This window comes from Coenobita brevimanus, chromosome 26, assembly GCF_032717465.1.
Source record: "Coenobita brevimanus isolate Jiangsu-jjx chromosome 26, ASM3271746v2, whole genome shotgun sequence".
Classification (NCBI taxonomy): Eukaryota; Metazoa; Arthropoda; class Malacostraca; order Decapoda; family Coenobitidae; genus Coenobita; species Coenobita brevimanus.
Window position 1 is genome coordinate 38,423,662 of NC_136979.1, and position 14,863 is coordinate 38,438,524.

General features: G+C 42.8%; 1 protein-coding gene across 1 annotated transcript in view; it reads right to left on the reverse strand.

Moving 5' to 3' along the window:
* Smg6 (Smg6 nonsense mediated mRNA decay factor) overlaps positions 1-14,863 on the reverse strand; it is a 202,422-nt gene that overhangs the window by 83,703 nt on the left and 103,856 nt on the right. Inside the window, exon 8 of the mRNA XM_080267983.1 lies at positions 11,250-11,482. Coding sequence (XP_080124109.1) covers positions 11,250-11,482 — 233 coding nt within the window. The remainder of the gene's footprint in view (positions 1-11,249; positions 11,483-14,863) is intronic.

Genomic DNA, 14,863 nt, shown 5'->3' on the forward strand with positions numbered 1-14,863 from the left:
TCAATAAAATTTTGTGGAAGAGTGGCCCCTGGGTTATGGAACAGCTGATAATATTTGAGGAAGGATCCGGGTCCTATGTATTCCACACAGTAACTCCATGGATCCGGATCCTATGTATTCCACACAATAACCCCATGGATCCGGAACCGAATCCTTTATAATGGCAATGGCACTGGAGGAGGTATGCGCTCTCTGAGTGCTTCCTAGTGTTAGTTTTTTCCGACAGGTTCGGTGGACGGCGGTTCAGTGGTTAGAGCACTACAGTAAGAATGGCATGCACACACTGTCGATCCCCCAGAGGTAAGTGGATGTTTATTGATGAAGTATAGCCATCAGGTGAAGCAGAGGAGCATTTACCCTAATATTTATGACTAAGGTACCCTAGTCTCGGGTCCCTATACCTCGAAGGGGGTAATATGGGAATAACTGTGTGTGTGTGTGTGTGTGTGTGTGTGGAGGCGTCATCTTCCTCAAGATATTACTGGATTATAGTTAGCTTTGCCTTGGGTTCTTACACCTCGAAGGAGATAATATGTAACTGACTGTTTTTGTTTGTGTGTATGTATTTTTAACAAAATTCTTTGAGGTTTGTTATCTGATCAGCTATTTGGCAGGGACGAGTTGCACTTATTCTGTATTCATAGCCCACTTAAGATATACAACACAAGGGTCAGGCACCACACCAAACACAGCAGCCACACTATAACATATACTGCACAGATCTGCGTGAATATCAAGTACCAAAACATGGTCAACACGGATTCTGCTCAAGTTTCCAGAGAATGATTCCTTGGTCAGGTTTAAGTTAGAGTTGGTGTACTATATAAGGATCGCTGGACTGAGAGGGAAATTCACATTAACTCCATCAATAAGGTGACGTATTTTGTATTCTCATTACTTCCAGATCACTTCATTCGACTTTGGAACTGACTCTCGTACTGTAGGGGTTAATGAAGGCTACAGCTAACTCCTCCAGTTCGAAATCTCTCACTTACGCTGAATAAAAGCTTCTGAAAGTAACCAAAATAAAATAAGTGAGCATATTTTTTTTTTTTTATGTGTCCGACTCTGGGCATAGGCTTCACAGCCTGCTATCAAGGCCCAGCAGTCCTCCTACATACCATACACCTATACATGTCACCACTTCGGCGCTAACACCCACCGTCCATATTGAATACATGCTAGGGCTGTCTCATACAGGACTGGTGTATTGGTATTAGCAGGGGTATTTTTACGACATGTCGGCGGGTCTTTTGGTAGATCAGTAAAGCCTGATTTAATGAAATTCAAATCGTTAAACTGTTCCCTGCCCCAGCCGGGATTCGAACCTCGGTCCGTTAGGACTGCAGGCCACCTCTCTACCGATTGAGCCACCGCCTCCCCATGGCATGATTGAAAAATAAGTAAATAACTAAATAAGCAAGTTTGTCCAGTAATCCTGCAGGGTAAATGTACCGGTACACTTTACACTAAGCAGCAGAAAGACTTTACCAGTTCAACTCATATTCCTCCAGTTTGTTTTCTGTATTTTTCTGACTACTTTCAGGGTGGTTAAAGGACCTTTTCCTGCTGATAATTTCCCCCCTTATTATTATTATCACGTTCCTTAAGCCGCACCTACGGTTGTTTGCTTCCGGCATAATGGAAGAATCTTACTCAAAGGTGGATTTCGTTTTCCACTTCCCAACATGAGGTTAGGTTAGGTTAGACTGGGTTAGGTTAAGTTAGGTTTGGTTAAATGATTACGGACAGTTAAGATTGGTTAGGTTAGGTTAGTTAAACTCTTAGGTTAGGATAGTCCCTCCCGCCATTACGCTGACGAATCAAAAGAGTTGTCACGGCGGAACATAGCTTGAAACAATGGAGAAACAGATTTAACAAGAATAGTTTATTTCCCTCCTCAGAAATAATCAGAAAAATATAACAGTCTATCAGGAAGAAGAACTGATTTAGGAAGGTGTTCCTACCGGTTAAAGTAAAGCTTATGTTTGCCCCCTGCAGTACCATGAGGGACTTAAGTTTAGGATGTTCAACCGGTTCAGTACGGCGACGCTATTTCCACTTTATTCTTGTTATCCCTGCATCATTTTGCTCATATTAAGGGATTTTTAGAACTGTCGGGATTGGACTTAGCCTTTAATAAACAATTCATTACATGACGTCTCTCCTGTGCTGAATAAAATCGTCTGGCAGCAGCAAGAATGTACTACAAATTACGTCCTCGGGAAAAATGGGTATATTACACCAGTCCGTGATTATGGTTAAGCATGAAAGAAGCTGAGGTGGAATATAAAGAGAGGAAGTCTGATATCTCCGGATCGAGTTACCTTAGTAAACGATGAAAAGACAAAGAGAATATTCAAATGAGACGAGGATGCTTAGGAGGCAAATAAGAGGCCGTGGCAGTGATGTGAGAGGAAAGAAAATAAAAGGCATCCATGAGGCATTACGAATGTCTGAGAACAAGAACAGAGTTTAAAATTAAGGAATGAACTCTCAGACTGAAGGGCGTAGAAACCGTAAACCCCTTCCTCACGACAGCATTTTTCAGTTTATTCTGACAACCATCAAGCAATTTTATTCAGCTTAAGATCTCTCGGAATGAAGCATCCAGAGGTGAACACTTGAAGAATCCCACAGCTTAATTCCTCCATAAACTCTTCATTAAAAGAGGTCTTCTTCGAGCTAAACAAGATTGTCTGGTGTTAACATAATGAAAATTCAATCCACGGAGATTCTTCACTTGAATAAAATCATGTGGCGGATTCAGTAATATAATAAAGAAACCCCATGGTGTTAAGTGATCTATCTCTTTACTACGGCAGTGACCGTTTTTTATTCTGGTTATCAAACGAATTATATAAGTGACTGTCGAGTGTTGTGCGAGGTTATTTAAGGCTATATATAACCTCTCCAGTTCAAAAAGTCTATCTCGAATTGAATAAAAAAATAAAAAAAAAACGCGGCAGCAAGAGAAGGTGTAGGGACAGTGGGATGAGAGGAGGGAATTCCTGGGTGAATGGGCCGTGTGGACACTGACCTCATGGCAGCACAAACAAATATAAATATAAATACAAAAAATATATATATATATATATATATATATATATATATATATATATATATATATATATATATATATATATATATATATATATATATATATATATATATATATATATATATATATATATATATATATATATATAATGAATTTTCAGCATTTATATATCGACATTTAACGGGAGAAAATCTCTCTCTCTCTCTCTCTCTCTCTCTCATATCCACACAGGCCACGTTCGCCACCTGAAGATGCAAAAGGTGAATGAGAGGGCAGTAGAGGGCGGGGTGACGTGGGCAGGTTAACAAGGGAGGTTGGACAGGCAGGTATGGAAGGGTACGGGCCGTGAGCTGGCATCTGTTATCTCTTCTTGGCGTGACGGGGAGACGAGAGGGAGAGAGGGGAAGAGAGAGATAGAGCTGGGAGAGATGGTGTGAGAGAAAGAGATACAACTAGGAAAAATTGTGAGAGGGAGATTTATAACTCGGAGAGATGGTGGTAGAGAGGGAAACAGTGGGAGGGAAGGTGGGAGAAGAAGATACAGCTGGGAGAGATAGTGAAAGAGAGAAAGTTATAGATGGGAGAGATGGTGGAAGAGAGGATATAGCTAGGAGGGATGGTGAGAGAGAAAAGATACAGCTGGGAGATGGTATGAGAGAAAGCTTCAGCTGGGAGAGATGCTGGGAGAGAAAGATAAAGCTGGGAGAGATGGTGTGAGACAAAGCTTCAGCTGGGAGAGATGGTGGAAGGGAAAGATATAGCTGGGAGATGGTGGGAGTGAAAGATATAACTGGGAGAGACGATGAGAGAAAAAAAACATGCAGCTGTGAGATAGTGGGAGAGAAAGATATAGCTGGGAGATGCTGTGGGAAAGAGAAAGACAGAGCTGGGAGAGATTATGGGAAAATGATAAAATTGGGAAAGGTTGGAGGGGTGACAGAAAGATATGGCAGGGGGAGATGGAAGGAGAGAAAGATACAGCTGGGAGAGATGTAGGAGGGAGAGGGGGAGAGCAACTGCTTGTGATTAGGAAGAGGAGGAAAAATATGATATAAGAGAAAGTGAAGACATTATTTTTTGTTAACTTTTCTATGTAACGTACTTGGCGGCAGCGTGAATATAAATATATAAGAATTATATTGAAAAAATACAGTAGGAGAGAAAAATACATGTAACTGGAAAACGAACCAAAAAATAAATAAATAACAGGAACCGGGGGAAAGAACGGGTATATGAGTGTATGGGATTAGGAAGTGTATGCTGGGAAGAATAAATCTGGATTTTGCATAAGTATGTACTGTAAGGCAGGAAACCAAATAATGCTAAAACAGTTGTTTTATTTACTTAGTGTAGCAGTGCAAAAAAGAAACATATGAGTGCCTGAGAAGGAATGTCCCCCCATACTGAGGGAAGAAAGATTGCAAGCAGTACACCAGCCTTATAGAATGAGTATTGTGCTAGAAAGAGAGGGGAAAGTGCACTAAGGGACGCAAATATCAAAAGAGTTACTGTACTGATAATTTCGAGACCATTTGATTTACGGTAAGCAAGCACTACGATACCTGTTCTGAGTCGGGTATATGGATGAGCATGAAATGTAATCAGAGAACATGGAAGAAGTGAATATAGTGTCAGGAAAAAGTTTTTATATAAAAGGAGGAAACATGTATAGCGTAAGAATGGGAAGACAAAGAGTGTGAGTACTACCAAGATGGAAATTTATTTGGCGCGCAGGAAGAATAATGTAAAGAAAAGCTATAATGCGAGGAAGCCATGGTTCAGAATGAGACTGAGTAACAATGAGATGTGCGAGATACGTATAGTATACAGTAGAATACAGAGAGAGCGAAGAAGGATATGTACAGAATGCAGAGGTAGAAAGTGGCCTACAGGGTGCAAGACAGTGACGATGAAGAGTGCGAGAAGGGGGACGTAAAGAATGCAAAGAGACAGTGAAAATGGAAATGTATAGAACGCTAAGGCAGAACAGAGTACAAGGAAGACTTGCAGAATGCGTGGGAGGAAATGCAAAACGAACGCAAGTGTATAGTGTACATGTAACTTAACAGTACACAGAGGAATAACAGAGTGTACGGATGAGTGTACAGAGTTCTGAGAAAAATGCACAGAGTGTTTGAAAAAAACTGAGATGAATAAACAAATCGTAAGGACGAATGTACAGGAAGAATGTACAAAGTTCTTGGAAGAAATAGCAAGAATGCGAGGGAAGGGTACTGTGTGCGAGGGTGTGAGTGCCCCGAACCAGCGGCCCACTACGCTACGTGCCGCCCCCATCATGAATATACATAACACGCCCACACTGACTCACCCCATACTGATCCCACCAAGACTCCATCAGCAGGCCATTCTCCGATACCTACCCTTCAGTCTTACATGTTTTCATACTTCACTTATCATCATCATCATCAATATGATGGGAAACAAAAGAGGGGAAAAAAGTAGGCTCAGGTTGTAGGGTAGGTGCCTTATGTTGATGATGATGATGATGGTAAGCGAAGTAGAAAACTAAGTCATCATTATCAACATCATCATCATCGCCATCGTCATCATCATCATGATCATCATCATCCCACAATGATACAATTATAGCGCTAGGCATGTTCTGATGAAACTTGGATAGCATTATTGCTAAAATGTAATATTGGTCTGCGAGGAAGACAGTGCTTCGTTACTGTAATCAGTTTTATCCTTGCTCATTTTTACCCAACTTAGAAAATCAAATGTACAAAACAGAAAACGCGAGAGTAATCTTTCCTGAAATCCCTATGCCTTGGGAGGAGTTGGTAATGGCCTGCTGTTATCCGTAAAAGGGTAGGATCATAGGGGAGTTAGGAGGGTAGGGCTGATACAAGGCACAGACGGTGAAACAAGAAAGTGATGGTAAACAGTGCTACGGTTCAGTCTCTATCCCATTACCTCAGTGGCAATCATGGGCTTGAACTCATGGCAATATAATTATCCTCCGAACGAAGATCCATGCGCCGAACCAGGGCCAGTACGGACAGTCAAGGACAAAACTTTGCCCAGTATTTCACCTTTACTGCGTGTCACCATTAGCCTGTCATCAGCTGGCTAATATTCCCAAGCTGAAAGAGACTTGGTATGTTTCTCTGGCCAAGTATGATTTTCTCGGACACGATATGTCAGGAAAGAAAGTGACAAACATGTCTAAATGTGAATCAAATGCAGTGGAGTGATAAGCGAACTTTTACCTCTCATAGTACCTAACCTACGGAATCGCCCTATTATCCGTGCGGACAGTGGGGTGAGGTTGAGGTTGTTTGTGACCTCTGGCACAGGGCAAGGTCGGCGTTACAGCTGCTGTGGTGTCAGTGGCAGGAGTGAGTGTGAACACCCGACACCCTCATGGGGAAGTGAATAACCCCACTCCAGTCGTCCCCACGGGCTCCCTGTTGTCTGCAAATCGTGTCACTTTAACCCGTTCACCCAACGGCCATTATTTTTAGTTTGTTTTTTCTGCCCCCAGATGACAATAATCCTTTCACTACGATTTTGCAGCGGGCAGATAATTTTATTTACTTTAGGAGAAGCTCCTCGAGCTGAAGGTGATGATTATTGCACATGTTCCTCTGCGGGGCTGAGAAGTGATATGTGGCGAGTGTGACATTCCTGGAAGGAGTTAGAAACTGCCTTCGCTAACTCCTTCTGAAGGTGAAGAAAATTGTCTTCTGAGGCGAGGATGAAAGTTTTAAGACATCCTCAAAAGGTGTTAAGTTAAAAGTGATCATGCTTGGGTTCGATATAGCCTTTATTAACTCTTTCCAAAATTTAATGCAATCGTCTGAAAGTTTCGAGAATAAAAATGCAAAAAAAATAACTCCTCGGGCTTCAGGTGTTAAGATGATATTGAGCATGTTCCTTTGCGGGGCCGAAAAGTCCGTCCTCCGAGAAATATGTGGTGAGTGTGACATTCCTGGGAAGGTTCTGTCCTGGACACCACCACACGCCACCGCCGGCCAGACTGTGAGAATACCAAGGCTCTACTTGCGCGCGTGTGTATATGTGTGAGAAAGAGCAGGCAGGAGGCGAGATGTGAGTGAAATGAGTAGATTGAAACAGGCAAAGAAAGCGAGGAAGGAAATGCATAGGCTACGGTGCGTAAATATACCACATACATCTAGCTGTCTGTCTGTCTATCTATCTACTGCCAGACGCCTTAATCCCGTGAGGGGTGGCCACAAACAAATCGCCTCCATGTCACCCTGTCCCTCGCCATTTCACTGCCCTGCTGCCAGCTTACACCCCCATCTCTCATATTCCTCTCCACTCCATCCCTCCAACTCATCCTAGGCCTCCCTCTCCCCCTCCTCCACCTCACTCACATACACTCTCCTCGTCAGTCTCTCGTTCTCCATCCTCTCCACATGGTCAAACCACCTCAGTGTGTTTCTCCTTACGCTTCCTATCACATCCACATTCACATCACAACGCTCCTTCGTTTCCTCATTTGTCAGTCTGTCTCTCCATGTGACTCCACATGCTCCTCTCAAGTAACTTATTTCCACTGCTTTCACTCGTAGCTTGTGTCCCTCAAACAAGGTCCAAACTTCACTTCCATAAGTTAGAGTTGGTATCACAATACTGTCATGCAGTAACTTTTTCACTTCCATGCTCACCGCCCTGTTTCTTATCACTGTTTTCAAAGAACCAGCAAACTTTCTTCCTTGTTGTACCCTTTCAAGCACTTCACCGTCTAAACACACACACACACACACACACACACACACACACACACACACACACATATATATATATATATATATATATATATATATATATATATATATATATTGGTAGACAATTAGACTGTACAGAGGATCGATACTAATATTACAGAGTTAAACAAGTGTGCTAAAGTTCATTCTTCATAAATCCAAACCATATCAGTAAACTTCGGAAGGACCCTTAGCAGTGAAGGCTTTGTCTAACCCTTCAGTTCGAAAAGTGTCATAAAATAAACTAAGTTGGGTGGTGGTGGTAACCACATTAAAAAAAAAAAGGATGTTCTCGTACTGAATAGGTTAGGAAAGGGTTGCTAGTTGGTATACATCGCATGAGTGGGAAGCTGGCCACGGATTAGTACAAGAGCTTGTGAGAAAACTGAAAATTATCAAGGTCAGTAGCGGTGGCAAAGGCTGTGGTACATACGAGATGACCTGCTATAAAAGCCCCTATAACAGTGCGTGTAGCAATGGATGGAGCGGGTCAAATTTCCAAGCCAAAAAGCGGTGTCTCTCGACCTTACAAATCATTTGACATCCAAGAAATTCGAACGTGTACACTTAAGCTGCTCGCCCATGTCAGTCCCTTCCTTCTTTTCCTATAAATAATGGAGATCGGTATTAAAGAAAATCAAGAGGCAATGCTACTTCATGGGGGAAGGGGGATTTTCTGTATTTCTTTAGGAGTATAATGGCTTAAGGCGCCAATCGGGTAGAAGATCATTATGCTCTGCGCAAGTTTCATTACCTGAAGGGATGACTGGAGGTTTTCCCATCATGTAACGCCGCCAAGGGCGTAGGGAGGTCACCTACCCCCGAGTGTTGTGGATCTGAACTACGGCAACCTAGACACGGGTACCTACAACATGCAGTGGCTTTTAGATCGCCATCTTCCCACGTTATTCTTACAAGGCAGCAGTGAAGAACCTGGGGTTAACTTAAAGGGAAACACTCCTCCCATGTAAAAGTTAACGTTTCAGCTATTTACCTGTTTCAGTCATCACAACCAGCCAGCCTTTGCCGATTAACTGAAAAGGGCCTAGGTACAGGAAAAGAAACATGGGTGTAAAAATTGTAACAAATTTCTGAAACTAAGATTTGGTAAGGCACGGCAGGAAGGGTAAGAGTGAAAGTATGGCAAGGTAGTGTAGGGCTGAGCAGCACAGGGAAGGGCATCACAACGCAGCGCACAGCAGGGCGGGACAAGGTAGGATTAAATAAAGGTGAAGGTCGGCCAGGACAGGTCAAGGCAGAGCAGGACAGGATAGGGGTGATATAAGGTCAGAGAACGTCAGGGTATGGCATGGTCAGGATAGAGTTAACGGTAGGACTGTGCAGGGCCAGTCAAGGCAGACGAGGGCATGGCAAGTTTGGAGTGAAGATAAGACAGGGCTGAAAGGGAGTTGATGGGTTAGGTGACAACATGATGGTGAGGGCAGCTACGGTAATGGCGTCAGGGAGACTTGCAGTACGGCCATCAATATGCCGGTTACCATCACCACGCTGCCCCTACCATTACAAACACACACACACACACACACACACACACACACACACACACACACACACACACACACAAAACCATAGTTCAGCCCCTTAACTTGTTGGAAATTTTCGTCTTTTCCCAGCCTATTTCCCGTGGCTCAGTGGCAGAAAAATACTAGGGCTCTATATTATACCCTCTCCCTATATGGTTCATCATGACCAGCACCATGCTACCACCATCAACCACCAGTGCTGTTCGTCCACCTTAACTTGGTAGAGATGGTGTTCGTCTTCCAGCTAATTTCCCGTGCCAAAGTGGTAGAAGAAGATCATTACTACGGCTCTAAAACCTTTCCAATTGCGCTGTTCTTTAGCATCCTTTTCTAATCTCTTGCTACAGCTCGACAATTAAAGTAGAGAGACAACAATTCCAGGCCAAGTTAAAGTCGACAGAGTTTTTGTTGTTATTATTACTTATACCCGGTCTGTCTGGCCGAGTAGACCAACCGACCACAGGTAAGCAACTGCATTTGTGAGGCCATCCTACAGGTACAGGACAATGGATAGACCGTGTAGGGAACCGGCGCCCCTTTGAGGCTGACAGCACCTTGCCGGAGTTGGACCAAGGTCCTTCCCAATGGAGAAGTGGAAGGAAATATGGAGGTCTGCTCTTGGGTGAACATTACAGCTGCTTCGTTCCACCCAAAATACACAGCGCCACCACGTGTAGGCTCCTCGTTAGCGCGGGTGGACAGAGTATACCACCACAACTACCACCAAAGCAGAGGTCAAATGGCTATGCATAAAAATATCTCCAGAATACGTAATGGGTGGGGCGGATCGAAAAAGGTGGTGTTGGATCGTAAGATGTCAGGAAAGAGTCCCAGGCTGAATCCTTAACGTTCTTGAGGAATCAAGGGTGTTGTAACAGTGATACTGGTCGTGCGACTTAAACGGTCAAAGAGAGAGAGAGAGAGCATGATCTAACACCTTAAATTATATAAGGGCCTTAACCCCTCGTCATCGGAATATATTACATAACCGCACATCGGGGCCGAACTGCGTCTGGACGGAAGAAATTATGCAAATTACCAATGATTTAGACGATCCGCGCATACGATTAATGGGACGGACTCATACGTGCCTGGAGTACGTCGGACCATCTGGCAAACCACTCAAGCGAAACTAGCGAACAAAACTTGAACTTGTTAATAAGTACACTAACATAATCAACTAGTTTATGCTGATGTTGGTTAAGAAAACTGTTCCTCAATTGTAATGGGTTAGAGCGCTATTATTTTTCACCCAGCCTGACGAAGATCCTTCGAGCTCAATTAATGGCTAAGCGCAGTCAGACTGGAGGGTAGATTTCACTAATAACCAAAGAAACTCATTCCTATCTCATATCTGAGGTTCATCAAATTCCATGTAACCATGACGTATGTTACATTACTGCGAAAATTTAAAGTGTATCAATTTTCACTTAATTTTGAGCTCAGGGGCGATGCTACAGATGTATTAAAAAAAAAAAAAAAAAAAAGATTGCTCTGTTGCCATAACTACAAATCAAATGATCTTGTGATCACATTGTTCACATCATATCATGTTGTGTTAACTCTAAAATGCATGAACTGTGTACTTCACGATGGCGGGCCATACCTCACCTGTAAAGTCGACACTATTTACGATATGGATAAGTGAAAGTCACTCAAGATCAATCATAATACACTGGGGGTGACTATAGTATGATTAACTTTGACTATGACAGAATTTTTTCCTGAGTTTCTGTTCGTGATAACAGGCAATCGCCAATATTCAGTTTTTATTATCACAATTAACCAAACTATTTTGACTTCATTCCACGCAATAACGCACTTTAAAGATTCATGTTGTGGGCGTGGTCCAGTTCTGCCGGGTGAAAACAAACAGACTATAGTTACCTTAAGCGGCGGCATGAAGTGGGCCAGTGTGGGTGAGAATAACCTCTGTGGGTCGCCTGATACGGATGCTGATGACTCGTCATGTGTGTGGGTGTGGGTGGGGGTGGGGGTGTGGTTTAGGTGTGTGGGAAGGAGGGTTACCACCACCCGAACCACACATCCGAACATCTCCTGACCCACAACCAGGGCTAGGTCTTGCGCCGCCGATCTATAGCCGCTACCCACACGCGTATCTGAGGATGAAAAGTGACGACAGGTTAATTCTCTAATTTGCAGGATTGCTTTCCATGAGCAAAATTGCTTGGCATCATCATCATCATTATCATCATCATCATCATCATTATTACCCAGTTTCCCCTCTAACAAATGAGGCTGGTAGAATTCGGAAACAGAAATATCAATATCTTACACTCTGTCATTTATCAACCAATCTCTCTCTCTCTCTCTCTCTCTCTCTCTCTCTCTCTCTCTCACTCTCACACACACACACACACACACACACACACACACACACACACACACACACACACACACACACACACACACACACACACACACACACACACACACACACACACACACACGTTCCTCCTTCCATTCCCTCTTCTCCGTGTACAACAGGAAACTAACAAGAGTCAAATGTCCCCCGTCTGCAACAACACTCATCAGGGGTAATATTCCAGCTCTGACACACACAAAATACAATAAAAGTAAATGGATGGCAATAACACCCGACAAGGATGGTACATATTTAACCCCTTAATCACAAGCCCTGTCTCCTAAACTGAACAATATTACCCGGCAGTACCAAGAATATAGTGAAGACGTCAGTGGAGTGAAGAGGTAAATGAAGCTTATTATAAACCACTACGTGAGGTCTCTCCTAAGCTGGATAAAATCTTCTGGCAGTTGCAAGAATGTATAAGATGCCATTTTACACATGGGGTTTGGGGACTTATCTAACCCCATCACTTAGAAAAGTCTCCCCATAAACTGCTTAAGAGTGATAATTTCTTCTTACCGCTGATTATTTTATATCAGTTAGGGAAGATCCCTAATTCTTAGAAGATTAATCCATCCTTCATCATCATCATCGTCATCGTCATCATCATCATCATCACCACTACCACCGCCGCCGCAACCACCACCACTATCACCATACTTCGCATTAAATAACAGATAGGTGGGTGGGTTGGGGAGGAGGGTTTATCCTTACGACATACAAAACTGTGCTAATCATTCAAGGTCCCTGCCGCGTGACAAGGCCTCTTCTCTCAAAACACTCCGTCCTTCCCTTCACACAGCAACAATCACCCCCACTCCACACAACCCTCGCAACCCCCACCCACACTCTATTATCCCCACCCACCCCTCTTTTCTCACGTCTTGGTGACATAACCATTCTTCTTCACTCTCACTTTTCTTCTCCGTTACGTTTCCACTCTCTGGCTGTACTCTTTCCACGCCTTCTCTTCCATACCTATATTGACTGATGTAAAAAAAAAAAAAAAAAAAAAAAAAAAAAAAAAATAGAAAAAGAGAGAGAGAGAGAGAGGACGAAGGAAACCATGACTGATGTGGAAGACTAATACCAAAATACTGAAATTTTAATTTATCCTCAAATATTTCATGCCACTGAGGAACGGACGAACACACACACACACACACACACACACACACACACACACACACACACACACACACACACACACACACACACACACCAAAACAAAAATCTACGTAACAAATTCGAGATACCTGGGCATAATGTTTCAGTTTGTACGTAGTGGGTAGAGGGAAGAGCACCCTACAGAAGACTGGCCTAGAGTAGCCCAGTCCTTTAACCGCTCCCTCCACCACTTCAAAAGCCTCAAGTGGTGACGCCTTCCCCACCTTAATAAGCACTTGTGATTCCTCTTCGCGCCTCGCTTCATCCCCCTCACGCCACATCAGTCACCTCCACCCTTCACTTTATCCACTTCATCAACAAAAACCCATTTTCACTTCCTCTTCACACATTCTCTTTCGTATTTCTTTCAGATTTACTCTCTCACCATCCCATCCTCCCCCAACCCTTCTCCCCTCCATCCTTCTCCCACGTTCTTCCTCAGCAAAAAAAAAAAAAAAAAAGTACGCTTGCTCCCAACATTCAATTATTCGCAGTTACTTAACATTTAACTCAAATATCTCCCTTTCCTCTCCCTTACTCCATCCTTTTTCTCCATCTCCCTCTCCTTTTGCCTCCATCCAAAATACCTCACACACAGTCACACTTCTTTAGCATTTTTCCTTCCCCCTCTTCAACTTTGTCTTTCCTCTGCTTCTCCTTCCTCTTCATCATGTACCTAAAAACCCCTTAAACCTCGTTCACTTGCTCCTTGTAAAGTTTAGTCATGCCCTCATCTACGGCCATTTCCATTTCCCTCCAGTTTTCCCCTCACCTCTCCTTCTCCATCTCTTTCTTTTCTTTCTAGTTTTCCTTTAAGCTCCCACTCCACTTCCACTTACATCACCTTCACTTGCTGCTGCATGGTTTGGCAGTGCTCTCATCCAGGACCTTCCACACTTGTAGCATGAATATAACAAGAAAATAGCAAGCACTTGTCATTCTCAAAAGTTAATCAATTGTTCCTTGCGACATGGGTTATCACCCCACCATATTTGGTTCAAATCTCTCAGAGTTTTTGCGTAATCCTGTTAACAGACAAACAAATTAACAAACATCGGTCCCAAAAGTTAATCGCTTGTTCCAAGGGACATGGGCTATCTACCCACCAAATTTGGTCCAAATCTCTCTTTTAGATTTTGAGTAATCCTGCTAACAGATAAACATACTAACTAAAAAAAAAAACAGGGGTGAAAACATACTCTCTTTGTCGGAGAAAGTATTCACACTAACAATCCGAATTGCCACAGCTTTACACAACGAAAAGGGACCCTCCTCTGCTATAAACTTACAGTACATCGTTTCCATAAATTGACCCTATAATTACAAGAAGCGACGGCCAACAACAACAGCAACAATAAAAAGAACGCGTATGACTCGCCTTAAAGTTATGAAAGTGCCTGGGCGGTGTAGTTTATGAGGGTAATTTAGGATGGTCCAGGATGCTGGTAAATGCTTTCTTCCTGAGTATACAGGACGCCGCATTCTCCTGGCCTTAGTAGGATTTCTTCCACTTCTTCCTTACCGATTTACTTTGCTTTACAGGAATTTCATTTCAATCCATTTAACCCCATGATCTATTATTTTTTGTTCTTGCTACCACCAGACGATTTTAATCCGCTTAGGAAAACTCCGTGGTAGAAAAGGGGTTATAACAGGCTATACTGGCATCTAACTCGTCTGGTTCGAAAAGTCACTGAGCTGAATCAAATCGTTTTTAGATTAAAAAAGAAAGAAAGAAAGAAAAGAGTGTCATCATTTTAAAGGGGGTAAATATTCTCTTTTACGTTATATATATTTCTCAAAAATACCCACACAACATAAATAACACACAAGTTAATATCGATGTTCCCTATGCAAAAAACAGCATAAGAAACAGGAAAGGAAGAGGTGCTAGCATGATTCCTAATTACACGACAATACGAGGTCAAAATGTAGCGGAAGTGGG